The sequence below is a fragment of the Piliocolobus tephrosceles genome, chromosome 1, assembly GCF_002776525.5.
Source record: "Piliocolobus tephrosceles isolate RC106 chromosome 1, ASM277652v3, whole genome shotgun sequence".
NCBI classification, from domain to species: domain Eukaryota; kingdom Metazoa; phylum Chordata; class Mammalia; order Primates; family Cercopithecidae; genus Piliocolobus; species Piliocolobus tephrosceles.
Window position 1 is genome coordinate 146209150 of NC_045434.1, and position 20037 is coordinate 146229186.

Here is a 20037-nt window from a genome sequence, read left to right on the forward strand (position 1 = left end):
ACCACCACACCCAGCTAATTTTTTTGTATTTTTAATAGAGACAGGGTTTCGTCATGTTAGCCAGGCTGTTCTCAAACTCCTGACCTCAAGTGATCTGCCTGTCTTGGCCTTCCAAAATCCTAGGATTACAGGTGTGAGCCACTGTGCCTGGCCAACATTTTAAGAATTTTAAAGAACTAATGCAGCAACAGCTTTGACTTACTATGTTATAGTTATTATTTTCAAAGTGAGCGTGACTTGTTTCTTGCAATTAAAAAAATACACACTGATATTCAAATTATCAAGAAAGTATAAAGAAAAAAGAGAAAAAAATCACTCGAGTTTTCATATCCACAGATTTACATTAATATTACTTTAATGTATATTCTGAATACTTTTTTTCCAAAAGCAGGATTAACCTACTATCTATCTTCTGCTTTTTGACATACAATTGTAGAACTCTTGTTTCATGACTGCACTTCATAAACTAGCCATAGTAAGGTAGCTCACTTTGGAGAACCAGGGGAGAGTAGAGAGAAAGTCTCTAACCCTATTTTCTTTGGGTTCAAATTCCAGCTTTATCACTTACTAGACAAATAATCTTGGCAAAGATACTTAAGCTGTATATCTCAGCTTCCTTATCTGTGAAGTAAAAATTAAAGGAGTTAATATATAAAGCACTTAAAACAGCACCTGATATGTAACAAGTAGGACACAGAGTTAGCATGTATGACCATATATGGTCATACAAAGGTAATAATACTACATTGTTATAAAAATAAAAAGTAACTCATAGAGCAAGACATGTGTAATGTTATCCTATTTGTATAAGAATGACAAATTTTTTTCAGATTAGTTATCTGTACTCTTTTTTTAAAAAAGACAAAATTTTATACACACATAAGCAAAAACATTTGAAAGGCTATACAAAAAACTGCTAGCATGATTATCTCAGGGAGGAATTGTTGCTGGCTCTGTAATGTTTCAACTTTTTATAAGTTTTATGTATTGTATTAAGAAATCAGTAAAACAGTTTAATTTAAAAAAAAAAAAAAACAGAAAAAGTGAAAGAAAACAACGAAACTTGGTTTTTAGAAAGATGACAATATGTAGTTAGTTTAATTAGGTTGTCCAGCTGGGAAAAGACACTTTAGAGTTTACAAAATAAAATGCAATATTAGCAGATGCATATTACAGTAAATCTAAAGGCATAATTTTTTCTTACTAAAGAGACATCATTCACGATTTAAAGAAAAATATGCAAAAGGAAAAAGAATACATTTAATTACCTTTAAAAACGCTAATACATACACCCAAGGTTGTGAAGACCGATCACTCTGTGAATGGTATAAAAAGGTGGCTGAAACATTAACTACAGAATAATGATAAAAACAACCATAACATCTTTCCCCTTTATTGTAGTGGGGCAAGGACACCATATCAAGCTTGAGGTACCTTTAATGCCCAAATTGTATACATTCTGCCTGGTTTATAGCGAATAATTTCTGTAAAATTTAAAATTCTAAAAAAAAGTCTGACACAGTGGCTCACATCTGTAATCCCAACACTTTGAGAGGCCAAGGTGGGCAGATCACGAGGTCAGGAGTTCGAGGCCAGCCTGGCCAACATGGTGAAATCCCATCTCTACTAAAATATAAAAATTATCTGGGCGTGGTGGTGCGCACCTGTAATCCAAGCTGCTCAGGAGGCTGAGGCAGGAGAATTGCTTGAACCCGAGAGACAAAGTTTGTAGTAAGCTGAGATCACACCATTGCATTCCAGCTGAGGCAATAGAGTGAGACACCGTCTCAACAACAACAACAAAAATCTAAAACAAAGTCTTTAAATTTTGGTTAATATTGTATGACATTCTTTCTCTTTGGGAATGAATATATTGGCAAGCTACTTAACCTATGTAAGCCTTAGTTAGGCACAGTGCCTCAAGCCTGTAATCCTAGCACTTTGGGAGGCTGAGGCAAGGGGATCATTTAAGCTCGGGAATTCAAGAACAGCCTGGCCAACATGGCATAACTCTGTTTCTACAAAACATACAAAAATTAGCTGGGCATGGCGGTGCATGCCTGTAGTCCCAGTTTTTTGGGAAGCTGAGGTGAGAGAAAGCTTGAGCCCAGGAGGTCAAGGCCGCAGTGAGCCATGATCATACCACTGCATTCCAGCCTGGGTGACAGGGTGAGACCCTGTCTCAAAAAACAAAAAACAACAAAAAAATTATCTGCGTAAGCCTCAATTTCCTCAACTATAAGATAGGGGAAATAATTGGTGAGGATTAAGTGAGAGCATACAGTATTCATGCAGAATATGAGAACAACACTTGAATTTATTCACTCTAGCAATCATTGTCTGCTTACATAATAGCCTACAAAGGATAATCAATCTGTTTATTACTATTATGTAGTCTACTGAAGAAACATGCAGAACTTGAGAAACAATGCAGACTACCCTGAACTGAATTCTTAGAAAATTAAATATACTGTATCTTAGCTTTCACGTTTGCCATTTCTGTCCAATATGTCTCTTTCAAATGTCACCAGTTACATATAATATCCCCTCTGACTTATGCTGGTGACCTCTACCTATTGTGGAGGAATCTCCACCTATTGTGATGTCATCCAGTACTTTGTGGTAATATTTATTTTTTCTGGTTACAGTTTAAAGGGCACTTCTGTTTGTGGAGTAAAGCCTACCACATTATCAAAATATGTAACTGGAGGATTACAGTATGCTTACCTCTGATTTTATTTCTATACTGCTGCTATAAGTAACAATGAGTAAATCTACTAAATTATGTCGTAAGACTTCTTGTCCAAGGAGCAATATATTCTGCAATCTCCTTGACAAAATTGTTAAAAGACCCTCCCTACAGTTTTTGGGTCAGTGGGGATATCACTGTTATGAACCAAGGATTTACAGATCACTGGCAAAAATTCTGAGATATGTGGACTTGGATGGTTTTGACGCACTACTCACAGATTACATTGCATTTGTGGAAAAATCAGGATACCGTTTTGAAGTAAGTTTTAACCTCGACTTTACTGAAATATGTGTGAATACAATTCTGTACTGGGTTTTTGCCAGAAAAGGTAATCCTGACTTTGTGGAATTGCTTCTCAAGAAGACAAAAGACTATGTTCAAGACAGAAGTTGTAACCTGGCACTGATATGGAGGTAATAATCTCATATGTTTTCACTATAGAACAAGAAAATTTATCTTTAGGAGAGTAGAGTGCTTCTTTTTTCTGAAATTAACATGTATAGTGGCTATATGTGAAGTAAGGAATTCTCACCTAATTGCTTGACCAGTTGTTCACTCCTTCACTCTTTCATTATGTATTGTATTTTAATTTATATGTAAGTTATTATGTACTAATAAATCATTAGTGATTCTGCTCTACACAGCTTACACGTTAGTGCTAAACAACATTTTTCTCTTAACTAAACAGAGACACTATATTGTGTAATACTATGATCTCCTATTTCTGAGAATCCTGAGGTTTTATATTTGTATATGTTTATAAGCTGACTTTCAAAGTACAATTGGGAATATGCACACATATTCATATAGTAATACTTATTAAACACAACAGTTCCCTATTTGTGTGTTAAACATTGATAAATTGGACTCCAAATTCTCCAAATTTGAGCACAATGAAGGTCAAGTACCTGATGCTATCGATAATATAATCAAATTTTTATTGTCTTCACATATCAATTTACCTAATGCATACTACTGAGGATCTTATGAAAATAAAATCTCCAATGTATCCTCTTTGTAGAGCCTGTAATATAGATTTTAAAGTTACTTAGTTTGCACTAACTTTAATTTATTCTTTGGTTTTAGATATTCATCTGAATAAAACATTCATGTGTTCATTCATTCAACAAAATATTTATTAATCATATTATTGTGTATGCAGCTCTGTACTAGGTGCAATGATAAATGCATGTATGCAATGAAAAACAAAATTGACAAGATCAGTTAAAGACTAAACCAATTTAGATTCTGCCTAAAGCAGAGTTTTTCCTTGATTGTGTATCCTATGGTACTGGAGAACCACTGGATTTCATTACTTAATGATTACTAAAGTACATGAACTGATAGCTGTGGTTTGAAAACAACAATAAACAAAACTACCACATAGTACTTTGTGTTTTAAGTAACTATTATATTTGTAACTACAGCAGAGATCAGCAAATCTTCTAAAGCTAACTGTCACTAGCTGGGCTAAAAAGTGCCTGTCTATAGCCCTGGAAGGCCCATGGGAAAGAAAAATTGAGTCAAACAGAGGGAGAGAGAATAAATTTTTTAAAATTAAAAATGGAAGCAGAGAGGAGAAAGCTGTAAGGAAAATGAAACAGAGAAACACAGTGGAACATGATAGAGTGCTATTAACAACTGTCTTAAGACAGGTTTAAAATTAATAAATTTCAACTTAGATGCATCCACAAAGTAAAAACCATTACAGGCCAATTCTATGGATCGCAACATCATTTGGACTTTTCAGAATCATAGAATTTTAAATTTGGATGGAGCCTAACAATTCATTAGCAGACCCTTACCCTGGACAGCAACCCTCTGTAGGGCATCACTGGTTGATGCTCACTGGTCTCTTCTTAAACAATTCTAGTAGTAGTGAGTTAACTATTTCCCGAGGTAAATCATTCCTTTGCCTTGGGCTCCTTGTTTTTCCTAGTGTTATATATATAGTTATATATATATATACTATAGTTATATATGTTTTATATATATAACTAAAAATACATAACTAGTTATATAAATATATAAATATAACTAGTCATAATAGTTATATAACTAAGTAGTTGTATATATAACTGTTTGAATATATATCATATATAGTCACATGACTTTAAATATGATATATATGCCAATGACTCTCAAATCTTTATCCCCAGTGTTGACTTTGCCTCTGAGCTCTGAACTCCTTCTATATTTAATTAATTGACATTGCCACATGGCATCTCAAACTGAATAGAAACAAAGCAGAATACTGATCTAGCGCACCCCTCTTTCTGCCAACCTTTTCCTTCCCCAGAATTCCCCCCAACCCCCGATTAACAGTACCTGTTTCTCTACCACGTGGCTCAAGGCAGAAATCTAGGATTTATTCTTGATTATTTCCTTTGCTTCAACACATCAGTAAGTCCTTTTATTTCCAAAACATATCCCAATCATTTCTATTTCTTTTCATCTCCTTTCGTCTCTTCCATTTCCTTTCATCTCTTCCATTTCAAATCTAGGTGAACCCACCATCACCTCTTGCATAGAAAACTGCAATAGACTCTTAAAGAGTCATCCAGCTTCCATTCTTCCCTGTCAACTCCTGTAATCTGTGATTGACTCAGAAGCATGAGTGACCTTTTAAAAACACAAAATGGCTCATATCAACCATAGTTAAAATCCCCCAGTTTTTCCACTACAATGATTTTATACAAGGGGTATAGAATTCAAATAATACCACTTTTTAAAAAAACCCTACATGAAAGATCACTCTGTATTTCTCCCAAACCCAATCTCATATTACTCTCCCTTTTGAACACTATATTCCAGCCACACAAACCTTTCTGTTTCTTGAACATCTTCAAGTTCATTCCTGCCATAAGGCCTCATAATACTGTTCCCTCTGTCCGAAAATCTATTCACTTGGGTCTTCCTCCTCATCAGCTAGGTCACAGTATAAATATCATCTTCTCAAAGAGGCCTTTCCTACTCACACAATCTAAAGAAGCCACTCAGTCATTATATTATTTTATTTTAATGTTCTGCACCTGCTGATCACTGACTTGTTTATCTACTGTTGTTCCTTTTTTCATTGGTTTGCTCACAATCTATCCTCATGGATAGAGTGTGTAGAACTATGTCAGATACATAGCAACTGCTCAATCAGGATTTTGTTGAGTGAGTAAGTGAATTTTGAAACAGTTTTATTTGATTCTTCTTTCCTGTACTGCACTGAAGAGTTAACAGATCAGTCTGTTAACTCTTTTCTACACAAAAACTTCTCAAATATTTGAACACACCTATTATGTCCTCATAATGAATACCCCATATTTCCTATTATCTGTTGTTCTTTACTTCGACAACATCATTCTTTGGTCATCCTCCCTTGTTTACACTCTAATTTGATAATTTCCCTATTATATCTCCCTGGAGGAAAGGAGATAGAATTAACAAGGGAAAGAAACTTAAGTTTGTTCATTTTTACCACAAACCTGCAAAAATCATCTGAATGCCACAGTGTGACAGATTGTAGGTGGCTAAAGGGAGAAGATGTCATTCTATTCAAATAACAATAATAAATATTAAGCATTTTCTAAGTGCCAGACACTATGTTATTTATTGGGGAATACAAAAACAAAGTAGACATATTTCCTGATTTTAGAGAGCTCATATACTAGTAAGTGAGGCATAAATGTAAACAGCAATTATAAACACACTCTAGGTACAAAAATAGAAGCATGTACAGGTAGAGAGAGCAGAGAAGGAAATTGTTAACACCATTAGGGAGGAATAGGTATCTGAAAAGGCTCAATAGAATAGGTGATGTCTTAAACTGATTTTTAAAAGATAGCATAGAGTTTTTTCTTTCTTTCTCTTCAAGACACGTAGTCTATATAGAAGGAGGATGACTGAAACTAAGGGAGATACAAACAATATTGTTGTATCCTATGACTAAAAGCAGTTTAGTAATAGCTAGAGAGTGAGATAGGAATCAGGTAGTAAGAGAAATGAAGACTGGAATTGAAAGAAGGAAGGATTTTGTAGGCCAGACTGAGGAACATGAAATTTACACCATGAATAATGCCTGGCCAGTGAAAGTCAACTTGTGGAATTAAAAAGATTCATCAGCCCCATTTGAAGACTGGATTTTGGGAAAACAGGCTGCAGCTATGGCAGGGAAACCAGTTAGTAGACTACTCAAGCACTCCAAGTATAATGTTCTATGCAGGAAGAGTTGGGGGAAAGTGATCTAATTTTTTTAAAGGGAGGTGGTTAGAGAAGATCCCTGAGGCTGAATTTGCATAGCACGCAAAGTGTATGTACTTAGTTTGCATGTGTATTTATAATAGTTTTGAGGGGAGAACTAATTCTGCTCGGCCAACATCCCTCCCAACTTCTGGTCGCCCTTTGATACTACAACTGTTCAGGTAAATTATAATGAGAACTTAAACTAAAACAGTAGCAATGGGAGAAAGGAGAGAGATTTTTAGACAGAATAACAAGACACGGTAAGTGATCAGAATTGGAAGATCTAAGAGAAGAAAGAGTTAAACTTCAGATTTCTAAATTTTGAGAGTGGTTGAAAGTTGTATTAGTTTCCTGTTGCTGCTGCAACGAATTGCCACAAACTTAGTGTCTTAAAACAACACAAATTTATAGTTTAGTTCTTATAGTTCCAGAGTTCAAAAGTCCAAAATAAGTCTTATAGAGCTAAATCAAATTGTTAGTAGGCCTGGTCCCTTATGGAGGTTTTAGGGAAGAATCTGTTTCCTTGCCTTTGCCAGCTTTCAGAGGCCATCTACATTCCTTGGCTGATGGCCTCTTCATCTTCGAAGCTAGCACTGTAATGTCATAATATCTTATTCATTGACTCTGCTTACAACATTCTCTGTACTTTTAAGGACTCTTGTAATTACATTGGGCACACCTAGTTAATCTCCCACCTCAAGATCTTCATCATATCTGCAAAATCCTATTTGCCATACTGAGGGGTTATTATTCAGCCCACCAAAATGGTCATACCACAAACTTATCAAGGTAAAATATTTTTTAAAAACCTATAAAATCAGTTTTGGACACATGAGTTTGCACTGCCTAATGGATATCGAGGTAGAGATGTGCAGTACATGGCTAGATATACAGTGCCATCCTTAATCTTCTCTTACATCTCACATCTATGTTAGGATATCTGTTGGTTCTACCTGCAAATAATATACAGCATCTGGCTATCTCCACTACTATGTTCCAAGTTAAGTGATTTCCTTCCTTCCTTTAACAAATTCTCAACAAAGGGCAGATAACATTACTCTTCTATTCAAAACCTCCAGTGACTTGTCATTTTGGTTTAGAGTAAAAGGTGAGGTTCTTACAGTGATCCTTAAGGCTCTAAATAATGTGGCATCCCATTACCTCTGCCCTCTTTCAGCCACACTGGTTCCCTTATTCTTCCTTCATCACTCCAGGCACACTGTCCCGCGATAGGGCCCTGAAATATCCAAATGCTTAACTTCCTCACCTCCTTCTGGTCTTTGTTCAAATGCCACTTTTCAATGATGTACTCTTCCATCATCTTATTTAATATTTAAAGATGCCCTGACTGTACCCGCCCACAGCATATCCATATTTCTTATTCTGCTCGACTTATTCTTTGTTCCAAGCACTCATCACCTTCTAACATAAAATGTGCTTGTTTACTATGTTCATGCTATATTGTTGTTAATCATCACTGTAATATAAGCAAGAGAGTAGGGATCTTCATTTTGTTTCCTGATATATCCCAAGCACCTAAAACAGTTCCTGGCATATAGTATGCATTCAGTATTTGTTGAAATAAATAAATGGACAGGGACTGAAGTTATGATCATAAATGAAATTGCCTGGGAACAGTCAAATAAAATTGGTCTAAAGGCCATGCATATTTACTTAGATGTCGAGGGCAGAGGAAGAGGAGCCAGTGAAAGACAGTTGAGGAGAAATAGCCAAAGAGATAAATGGGTAACTTGGAGAGACTAGCCCAACTGAGTAAAAGGAAAACATAGTTTTAAGAAAGACAACTGTGTGAAATATCACACACACAAAATTATTCTGGAGAAGCACCTATCAAATTTTTCAGTTAGAAATTGAAGGAGAATGAGAAGGGAAAAAATTAGAAATAATTATAGCTAAAAATGGAATCATTCTCTGCATGTCTATATGGAAATATTATGCCCCATTTCATAAGCATTATGACAGGTTTTCAGATACCAAGGGTTCAGTTCATTAACCTCACATTTAAAAACTAATTCTTGCTTTGCTTGCTGCACTTCATCCATATAAGTACTGCTATAATTAACTGTCAGTACAGATTAAGCAAATTCTGGTTTACAGTAACATACTCTTTAAACATGAGGATTAATCATATGTCATTTGGGTACAGATTAGACTTTTAAATCTCATTTTAAACCTATTTAAGTTTTAGTCATGTTTTCAACATTTTTCAATATTCATTCAGTATCTGCTAAAGGTAATGTCAATCTTAATATCTTAGAATCAACTAATATCTCAAAAATCTTAATAGTGACCACTTATGGTATATTTTGCCTCTGAGTCTCCAAAATTCCCATACTTATAAGGTTCTTAAGTCAAATATTTTCTTAAGAACAAGCGAGATGAATACATTAAATTGCCTTTGAAAAGTTTAAGTGATTACACATCAACAAAAATCTTGTTAGGCCTGAAAGCTACAGGATAAATTCAAAGAATTTTTTACTATCACATATATAGTCAAAATTTTCAGTAAAAAAAGTTCAATGAACAAATATTTGAGTGCCCAATATGGGCCAAGCATTGTTCTAGGCACTTAAATATGTAGTAGTCAACTAAGATGAAATTACTGTCTTTTAGGAGCTTACACTTTTGTAAATTGTTCTGCTTATCCATTTATTTTGAAGATGAGGAAATGAAAGTTTAGAGGTTAAATAAGTTTTCCAAAAGATACAAATTTAATGTAGGTAGGTACAAAGTGCCCTGAGGAGTGTGAGATATATCCGGGTAATCAAAGAAGACTTCACGAAAGAGTTTATTAGACAAGGTCTCATAAAGATGAGTTAGACTTATTGCAGAATTGGGGGAGAAGACCATATACAAAGCAAAGAAATGGGAAAGACCTGGATGCAGTGGCGGTTTGGGAAACTGCTTACTAATGATAGGTAACATAGAAAGATACGTAGTTTAGAAGTTCTCCATGTGTTGGAAGTATTTGTAAAAAAGATGAGATGCCCAGGACATTATTGGTCTGGAGATGATTCCACAAGAGAGAGAGGAAATAATACATATCCACATTCATACATATGTACATATATATATATATCCTCTCTCTTTCTATATGTGTGTGCATGTGTGGATATATATGTATATGTATGTATAGTGCCAGTGACAGAGTTATAACAAAAACCTACATCTTGATTTCTAAAATGCTACTTTGCACTACACTTCACTATTTTTTAAATTACAAAATCCTGGCATTTCAGAGTTTGGTGAAGCTTTGGAGATAAACTAGTTGGTCCAGTGACTTTCCAACTATACTTTTTGGAGACCTGAATGAGGAACTAGTAGGGGTAAGGGCTCTAGGACTTCCACCAGAAAAACTCTTTTTTCTTAGTTTTCTCAGATTCTTCAAAAACAACTTGAAAAAAGCTCATCTGTTACAAAACATTTATCTTCTATAGCTAGTTCTGGTATAGCAATCCTTCAATGCTGGTTTATGTTTGTGCCTAAAACATTCTTTCGAATCTTTTTATTGGAAAACACCTACTAATCTTTCAAATCTTAGTTTCTGGATAACCTATAGGAAATGACTATTTCAGACAGAGTTAAGTACCCCTCCTCAGTGCTTCTATAGTACCCTGAGCATGCTTCTATCATTGTAATTATCACCTTGTATTGTATTTATACAATTTCTTGTGTTTTCTTTACTAGATGGTAATAGTCAAGAACTATATCTTTCATCTCTGTGTATCTACTCCTTAGTACACTCTAGGCAAGCAAGTGTTAAATAAATTAGGTAATGAAGGAATGAGCAAATGAGTACATAAATGCTTGTGGAAACAGATGTAAAGAGGCCAACTTGCCCAACAATCACACAGCCAAGTCAGAGTCAAACCTTGGAACCTAGAACACTTGTCTCTACTGTTTATACCATTATACGATGCTGCCTCCCATTTTACCTAAGTACTGTATATGCAGTCTTAAAGTTCCCCTTTTTGCATAAGACTTTTCTTGCTCTGAGTAGTTGCCTAAAACCAGCATTTATGCTTCGTGTGCTGCCCTGCAGTATTTTATTAGGCCAGTCAAGAGAATTCCACAGACAAAAATCATTAATAAAATTTCCCTTTCATTAGCCTAAAAACTATATTACTTGGCAAAATTACAGCTTGCTAACATAAAATCCCTTGTGGTCAATGACACCACAACAATATTTACTCTGACCAAAATAACAGCATAAAAAGTCTATTAAATCAAACAACTGCAAGAAGTATATACCATTTTAAAAAATGAAGTTTTCATTTCCATCATAAAGGAAGAGAAATTTTTAAGTCTAGCCATCATGTGACACTCTAGGAAAAACAAGATCTCAGAGCAGACTCAAAATTTTACTCGAGAAGAAAAATTCTGCCCTTGAGGGTCCTGATATGGTTCTCATTATAATTTACATTTCCTAAGCCCAACCAACTCTAATTTTATTAGAGTGAAAAACATAGAATTAAGATAGTTGTATTTATTCCTTTCCTAATCTCCAAACTCAATTCAAGCTCATGTCTGGTACATGATCAAGAAGAACAAAATAAAAAAGATATGCAAATGACCACATAATTCTTTCTATTAATAAAGTTAAATCAAAAAGTTCTGTCTTTCTTTTCCATTTTATTTTTTCCAGAGCTACATCAGTTTTGTAATACTGTCCTAAGCAGTATAGATTTCTCAACTAGAATTGCTATGACTAAAAGTAAACACTTTACATATATTATAAATTGGTTTTGCTTATTTTTACAATGTAAATGGGGTTTAAGTGTTTGGTAGGAGTTTTCTTTTAACTTTCAGTTTGGTCTAGATTCATAGAGTGGAAAACTCCTTTTAAGAAATATATAGGCTGGGGGCAGGGGCTCACGCCTGTAATCTCAGCACTTTGGGAGGCTGAGGCAGGCAGATCACCTGAGGTTGGGAGTTTGAGACCAGACTGACTAACATGGAGAAACACTGTCTCTACTAAAAATACAAAATGAGCTGGGCATGGTTGCATATGCCTGTAATCCCAGCTACTCAAGAGGCTGAGGCAGGAGAATCGCTTGAACCCATGAGGCAGAGGTTGAGATGAGCAGAGATCATGCCATTGCACTCCAGCCTGAGCAACAAGAGGGAAACTCCATTTCAAAAACAAAACAAAAAAAAAGAAACATATAAAGTTACATTTAAGACATTTAACACTTAAGATAATACTATTATTTTCCCATTACTAGCAAGATAAACTGTTTATCACATTTCTTAATTCTATATCCAATGAGTTTTTGTTTTGTTTAATTCACAGAACTTTCACACCAGTATACTGTCCAAGTCCATTAAGTGGCATCACACCTCTCTTTTATGTAGCTCAGACAAGACAGTCTAATATCTTCAAAATACTACTGCAATATGGAATCTTAGAAAGAGAAAAAAAGCCTATCAACATTGTCTTAACGATAGTACTCTACCCTTCAAGAGTAAGAGTAATGGTTGATCGTGAATTGGCTGACATCCATGAAGATGCCAAAACATGTTTGGTACTATGTTCCAGAGTGCTTTCTGTCATTTCAGTCAAGGAAATCAAGGTAAGAAAACTACTTTAAAAAAAAATGGGCTCAAATATTAGTGAATCTTAAGATTAAACTATAAAGGAAAGAATACAGTTAATTTTTAATTTACAGAATATGTACAGTGACAGATCATTGAATATATATTAATAAAAATAATAGGGAAAATCTCAAACAGTCCTTTACTTCTTATGTTTTTAGAAATATGAAAGAAAATTAAGTTGTATGTATAGTCCATTTTAGTATTAAGTAGATATATATTATATCCTAATTATATTTTTAAAACTGTTTAAGATGTCTTTGTCCTTTAAAAACTAAATAAAAAAATTTAACAGACCTTCTTTCCAACAGAATATTTCAAAATAAGGGTTACATTTCTCCCCACAAGTACAATCATATGTAAAAAAACAGATTTCTTCCATTCAAGTTTTCAAAGCAACATCAAGTATTATAAAAATATAAATAAAGGCTTAAAATATTTGTTCAAGTGAAAATATCTATCCCTCAGAAATATGGAGACCTTCTTAATAATAAGGTTTCTGGAATAAATCAAATTTAGAGAAAACAATTAACAGCATATAGGGTACCCTGTCAAAATGAACTGCAAGTGTCAGCATCAAATTGAATTATGCCCATTAGTAGCAAGAAATAAGTCCGTTTAATAGAGAGAAAGCTACCCCTATAAATTTAAACCAATAAAATCAACAAGGAATCCAGTAGTTCCCCTAATCTTTAATGGTATGACTTCAGAAATAAACTCGTAAGAGATATAACTCTACTATTTTTTTCCTTTAATGCCTCAGCAGTGAATATGAATACCTGAGCCAACTGTAAGCAAAGCAAATTTATCAAATTATTTTGGCAGCCCATTTTTAAAACAATTTTTTTTTTTTTGCATTTTCAGAAACTTGCTTGTCCTTGGTCCAGTATTAATTCTGCATAATTGTTACAGAACATATCAATTCTCAACCAGTTCCATGAATGCTATTCCTGAGATACAACCCTAGTAGAAAAGCACTAGGATAGAGTGAGTTTACCAAAATCATCTGCCTAAGTGGCGAAAAATTTATAGCTGGGTTCCAATCAACTACAGTTTAATAAAGTAAAATAGCATTGAGCAAGAAGATAAAGAATAGCATTAAAACTGCTTAAAGAACACTTTAAATGCCTCTGTTCTGCATTTCCACACTTCTCAGTAGTTTTCCCTATCGCAGCACATATATTTTATTGTAAATATATGTTTACATATTTCTACCTCTACACCAGGAGTCTTGTAAGCACAGAGGCTGTGTCTGTTTTACCTACCCTAGCAATTATCCCAAGCACCTATCACAATGCTAAGCATATATTCTTTAATAGTTAAATAATTGAATAATGAATGCATTATATATGTAATAGATAAACAATAGTATCATGTAGCCTGTGGAGTATATGTTCTAGTGGAGAATATTTCTGTAATACAGCAATGTTTTTTCCTCCTAAGTCAATCTATTAACATTTGACCCCTAAGATTAAATATTTTAAAAGATGCCTTTCTAAACCTTTAAAAGACATCTTTTCATTTGGACAGGCCTCCTGTCAGACTTTCTTGTGTAGGAAGCATTACTCTACAATGGTTGATATCACCTTGGAAACTTTTAGGGCTTAATTGTCTGTGCCCAACCCCAGACTAGTTGAATCAGAATTTGTGGAGTAGGACCTGAGCACTGGTATTTTTTACAGTCTCCCAGATAATTCTATATGGCAAAGTTGACCATAACCACTCTTCAGGAAGAAGTTGATAAAATATAAGTACACTCCAACTAAAATTAAAAACTTGATTGGATTCATAGTTGTAAAAAATTTTGCCTTGTGTCCTTAGACATATAGATTATTTAAAGTTTATCCTTGTGAAAAAAAAAATGGGAATAAAATACTTGCCTCAAGTAAAAATGCTTTGGAAAAAAAGTTATAAGGGTTTTATAAATTTATGGTCTATTTTCTAAATTTAAATTAAAAACAAGTGTTAATAATTTGGACCAATCCAAATTACAAAACATTACAAAAGTAAAATATTTTGCTTTTCTTCAGACACAGCTGAGTTTAGGAAGACGTCCAATTATTTCAAATTGGTTTGATTACATTCCTTCAACAAGATACAAAGATCCATGTGAACTATTGCATCTTTGCAGACTAACCATCAGGAATCAACTATTAACCAACAATATGCTACCAGATGGAATATTTTCACTTCTAATTCCTGCTCGTCTACAAAACTATCTGAATTTAGAAATCTAACATACATCAATGTCCTCAGTTCCTTAACAATGCTTACCAATGTATGGCTTAGAAGTTAATAAAAATTAACTTCATGTAAGTTTTTATTGTATTGAACATTCATTTAGAAAATATATTTTCACACAACATCTTAATTGGATCACCTTTAAATCATTATGTGACTCTGCCCATTACCGTCTATAAATGTAATAAATTATATGCATTTTACACAATGAAAAATGAACTATTTTGATCCAAATTACACAAAAATGAAAATATCAGTTCAATCTGTATGTTCTTTCATCATGAAGAAACTTATCTAAAAAAAATAGAGTTTTCTCAGACAATTTTTTGGCTACTTTCTAAGTATTAGATTTTTTTCTCTACAACTATGTGCAAACATGAAACTTGGAAGACAGTTCTCTATGGATCTCTCTCATGTTTTTCCTGTCAGGAGAAGCAGCACTAATTTCCATTTATTATGGGCTAGCTTTTCAAGAATGTTTGTATAGTGAGCAGTTTGGGAGATAGAGATACTGTCTTCCTCTGGAGCAGAGAGAGCAGGTTTATTGTCTAGTATAAAAAAGTAATGTCTTCCTCTGAGGCAAAGGTTGAGCAAGTTTGCTTGAAATTCATTATAAAAGATTGGAATTTCCCAAGCTCAGAGCTCCTCAGCTGTGACACAAATCTACTGTGTCCACATCTACTTGGACCACTCCATATCTTGGAGGGTGGATGTAAGTGGAATCGACACAAGCATGAATCTTATGCTACTTGCTAATGCCATTAGTAATAAAGTCCTTTGTTTCTAACCCAAGAATCTCTTGTCTTCTGACAGCAAACATGAAGCCACGGCAGGCTAAACTGCTTGTTTGCAATTAGGGTAAAAATGTCAGACTCTTCACAGTTCTTGACAATGAGCATCTGTTCCCACCTTATCACTATATATTTTAGGACCTGTCTTAGTAAATTATGGTGGACAGTAGCAGATTCCACCGTCCACTCACAGTCTGGGTACTATCAAAGTGTGACAATTCATAGAAAGAGTGTTCACTCTGGTCCTGTACTAACATAAACTGTGTGAGTATTATTATTACAGTGTCTAAAGAACAGAATGTAAATAGTAAAGTAGCAAAGACATGGAGCAATATAACCAGATTACCTGCTTTTTCTTTCCCTCTACTTCCATTTAGGTGAAGTAAAAATACATTATAGGATTGAATTACAGAAATGCTTACTTATACACTTTATTAAAATGTTTATAACAGCATATTTTAAGCTCATAAATATAGAAGTATATATTATAGACAGGCTATTCACATGAATGTTTCCTTTACTAGAAACATGTAAAATAGTTATATATTTTGGTTAAAAATAAGTTAATATAAAGAAAGCCTAAAAGCTACCTTTAGTCTAGCACATAAAGAAACACTGATAAATAAATTCATTCCAGATCCAGATCCAGATGAAGCAATTTATCTGGCCAAATACCTCAGCAAATCTTTTGACATTTATTCTCTAATTTTCATCCTTTTTTTCCATCCTTCTCTTCGTATGTCTTCAACTCTAAGAAAGATTAATAAATTTGGTCTAGTCTTCACTTTATTGACTATGTCTCATGCGTATTCTAAAGGGTGGGAAATAAGCAGCAACTAAGTTTCAGGAACTTCTTCCTACTGGAATTCCGATTACTTCCATATTTCTCAACATGATAAATCCAATATCACCCAGAATCTTACTGAACTCTTCCCTTCTGTAATAGTTTTCTAGAGTTGCCGTAACAAAGTGCCACACACTGGGTACTTTATTTCTCATCTCACAGTTGTGAATCCTACAAGTCCAAAATCAAGGTGTCACCAGGGCCCTCCTCCCTCTAAAGCTTTTATGAGAATTCTTCCTTACCTCATTCTAGCTTCTGGTGATTTCCCTTCCTTGGCCTGTAGCTGCATCACTTCAATCCTTTGTCTTCATATGGTGTTCCCCTCTGTCTTCATGTGGTCTTATAAGGACAGCTGTCATGTCTTATCTGATTACATTTATAATAATCCCATTTCCAAACATCACATTCTGAGGTACTGAGGGTTAGCACTCGAACATATCTTTTTTATTGTTTTCACATTTAAAACATTTTTGTCTTTTTTTTTAAGTTCAGGGGTACATGTGCAGGATGTGCAGGTTTGTTACACAGGTAAACGTGTGCCATGGTGGTTTGAGGCACAGGTCATCCCATCACCTAGGTATTAAGACCAGCATCCATTAGCTGTTCTTCCTGATGCCCTCTCTTTTCCGTCTCCACCCTCTGCCAGGCCCTGGTGTGTGTTGTTCCCCTCCATGTGTCCATGCGCTCTCATCATTTAGATCCCACTTACAAGTGAGAACATGCGGTGTTTGGTTTTCTGTTCCTGTATTAATTTGCTGAGGATAATGACCTCCAGCTCCAACCACATTCCCTCAAAAGACATGATATCTTTCAAATCAATATCTTCTCTCCCTCATCAGCCACTCTGCCCACTCAACTCTTCTCTCCTCCCACATGCATCTGTCCCATCCCCATCATTTCTACCTTTAACCCTCATCAGCTCTACTAAAATAGTCTCTTAAACTATTTGGTCTCCTGGACTCTGGTTTCAACTGCCCATTTCAAAATCATTCATGCTAACACCCAAATGATCTTATTAAGATGCAAATCTAATCATGTTATACCACCATCACTACTACCACCATCCCTTGCCAATCCCCCAAGGGCAAACATGCCTTAAAACTCTACAGTGGTTTATAGGAGAAACTGATAGAAAGCACCTAGCTTCACTCTCTCTCATATGCATTGTATCCTCTAGCTAAACTAAGCTGCTTACTGCTTCACGTATCTTTACTTACACATATGCTGATCTATCTAAAATGCCTTTTCCTTCCTAAAAACCCAATATATTTTATCCTTTAAATTCCCTTTGACCAACAAACATTACATACTCTTGGTTCCAGTACTTTAACCATTCCTCTATTATGGCACTTATCACATGGTGCTCCAATCCTAATATATGTGTTTTTTTCTCTTTATTACACCCAAGGTTCTCAAAGTCAAATGCCCTATCTCTTGTACCTCTAACACCTAATAGGTTGCCTGGTTCATAGAAAATATTTATTGAATTAGATTTGTTTTATAGATTTCTAAAAGTAATACTCTAAAAGTTTTGCTTGAATGAACAGATCTTAAAATGTGCTTTCAGAGAGGCTAAAAGTAGTTAAAAAACAGAAAAAAGAGAAATAAAACATCACTGCTGGCTAAAAACATTATCAGAATAGCTTTAAAAATTTTTTGAAAAGCATTACTCATTGCACACCTATTAAAATGGCTGAATTAAAAAAATAAAAGAAAGCGGACAATACCAAGTACTAGTCAACATAAGGAGCAACTGGAACTCACACATAGCTGATGAGAATGAAAAGTGGTATAGTCACTCTGGAAGAGACTGGCAGCTTCTTATGAAATAAAACATACACTTAACATATGACACAGCTATTTTACTCCTATTTAATCTAGATAAATGAAAACTTATGCTCCCAAAAAAACCCTGTATAGGAAGGTTTATGGTAGCTTTATTCATAATCACTGAGAACTAAAAACCCAAATGTCCCTCAATGAATGAAAGAATGACAAACTCTGGCACATATAAACAATGAAATACTTGTCAGCAATAAAAAGGCACAGCAACACGTATACATTTCAAATGCATTATGCAAAAGAAGCCAGTCTCAAAAGGTTACATGCTATATGGATTTCATTTGTTGGACATTCTGGGAAAAAACAAAACTATAGGGAAAGAAAACAGGCCTATGATTGCAGGGTTAAAGTTAAGGGTCAGAGGAAGATTTGACTACAAAGGAACAGCACCAAGGAAGTCTTTTGGGGTGATGGAACTGTTCCGTACCCTGATTTTGCTGGTGGTTACGTGAATCCATAAATGTACTAAAATTCATAGGACCATACACCAAAAAATTTAATTTTATTGAATGTAAATGTAAAAATAAATGCATTACTTCCTAGGCATGAGAATAAGCTATGTTTCTTCTCCACCCCCAACATATGTTACCCCTAAACTTGAAAAAGACTATCTTATATAGGATTTTATCCTGTGAGGAGAAAAGTGGAACAGGCTAAAATAATGGCTTTATGGTGGAAATTAAAGGAGTTTGCTAACACATTATGGGCATTTACCTTGAAAGACTGGATTATGAGTTAATGATCTATAATATTAGAAAAAGGCAAAGGCAAAGAGGAACAAACGAGTAGAGCAAATCGATCTTAAAATTAAGAAATGGATTGTCTCCCTAGTATTCACCTTCATTTTATAGCACCATGACATAATAATTATATCTTTATTTGATTTGGTTTTCTGTATGTTTCTGCTACACACAAACGGTTTAAGAAAAAGTAATTTAATTTAAAGAAGATATAAACCTGTTTTTATTTCAGTATCTCAATTCTAAAATAAAAGACATTAATCATTTGGCTGCAGTTTTTGCATCAAAAGCTTTAATTGATGAAAAATGTCTTAAAACTTTGGTGGAATTTCACATTGAGGTTAAATCTAAAAAGAAGTGAATGCATTTGAGGAAATGATATTCAGCATATTTGATATGTTGCACTCGTCTCTGCTTGCATGTTTTTTTCTCACTGCCTACTCCCTTTCCACCTTTTATTGCTTTCCTCTCTTTCTTTCCTGCCACCCCAATCTGCCATGCCTTTTCCTCCTCAGTGTCTTCTTGAAGTTTGCCACAAACCTAAATTACCTAACTGCCTTTAGAAATGACCACATAGGCCTGGCGCGGTAGCTCAAGCCTGTAATCCCAGCACTTTGGGAGGCCGAGATGGGCGGATCACGAGGTCAGGAGATCAAGATCATCCTGGTTAACATGGTGAAACCCCATCTCTACTAAAAAAATACAAAAAAAAAATTGCCGGGCGAGGTGGCGGGTGCCTGTAGTCCCAGCTACTCAGGAGGCTGAGGCAGGAGAATGGCGTGAACCCGGCAGGCGGAGCTTGCAGTGAGCCGAGATCCGGCCACTGCACTCCAGCCTGGGCGACAGAGCGAGACTCCGTCTCAAAAAAAAAAAAAAAAAAAAAAAAAAAAAAAAAAAAAAAAAAAAAAGAAATGACCACACAAGGCCAGGTGCAGTGGCTCACATCTGTAATCCCACTACTTTGGGAGGCCGAGGCAG

The 20037-nt window shown here is 34.8% G+C and overlaps 1 protein-coding gene across 1 annotated transcript; it reads left to right on the plus strand.

Annotated features, from left to right (window-relative positions):
• Positions 1–2624: 2624 nt before the first annotated feature.
• On the plus strand, positions 2625–14917 carry ASB17 (ankyrin repeat and SOCS box containing 17). Its single transcript, XM_023207514.1, has 3 exons — positions 2625–3165; positions 12300–12579; positions 14632–14917. Exons 1-3 carry the CDS (start codon positions 2765–2767, stop codon positions 14836–14838), a joined length of 888 nt encoding a protein of 295 aa, XP_023063282.1. The 5' UTR covers positions 2625–2764; the 3' UTR covers positions 14839–14917.
• The last annotated feature ends 5120 nt before the right edge of the window (positions 14918–20037 follow it).

Bases quoted from the DNA above. Each gene is read 5' to 3' on its own strand.
- ASB17 (XM_023207514.1), top strand. From the start codon at position 2,765: ATGAGTAAATCTACTAAATTATGTCGTAAGACTTCTTGTCCAAGGAGC. The intron at 3,166-12,299 runs GTAATAATCTCA...TTTAATTCACAG, and splicing joins AACCTGGCACTGATATGGAG to AACTTTCACACCAGTATACT. The intron at 12,580-14,631 runs GTAAGAAAACTA...GCTTTTCTTCAG, and splicing joins TTTCAGTCAAGGAAATCAAG to ACACAGCTGAGTTTAGGAAG.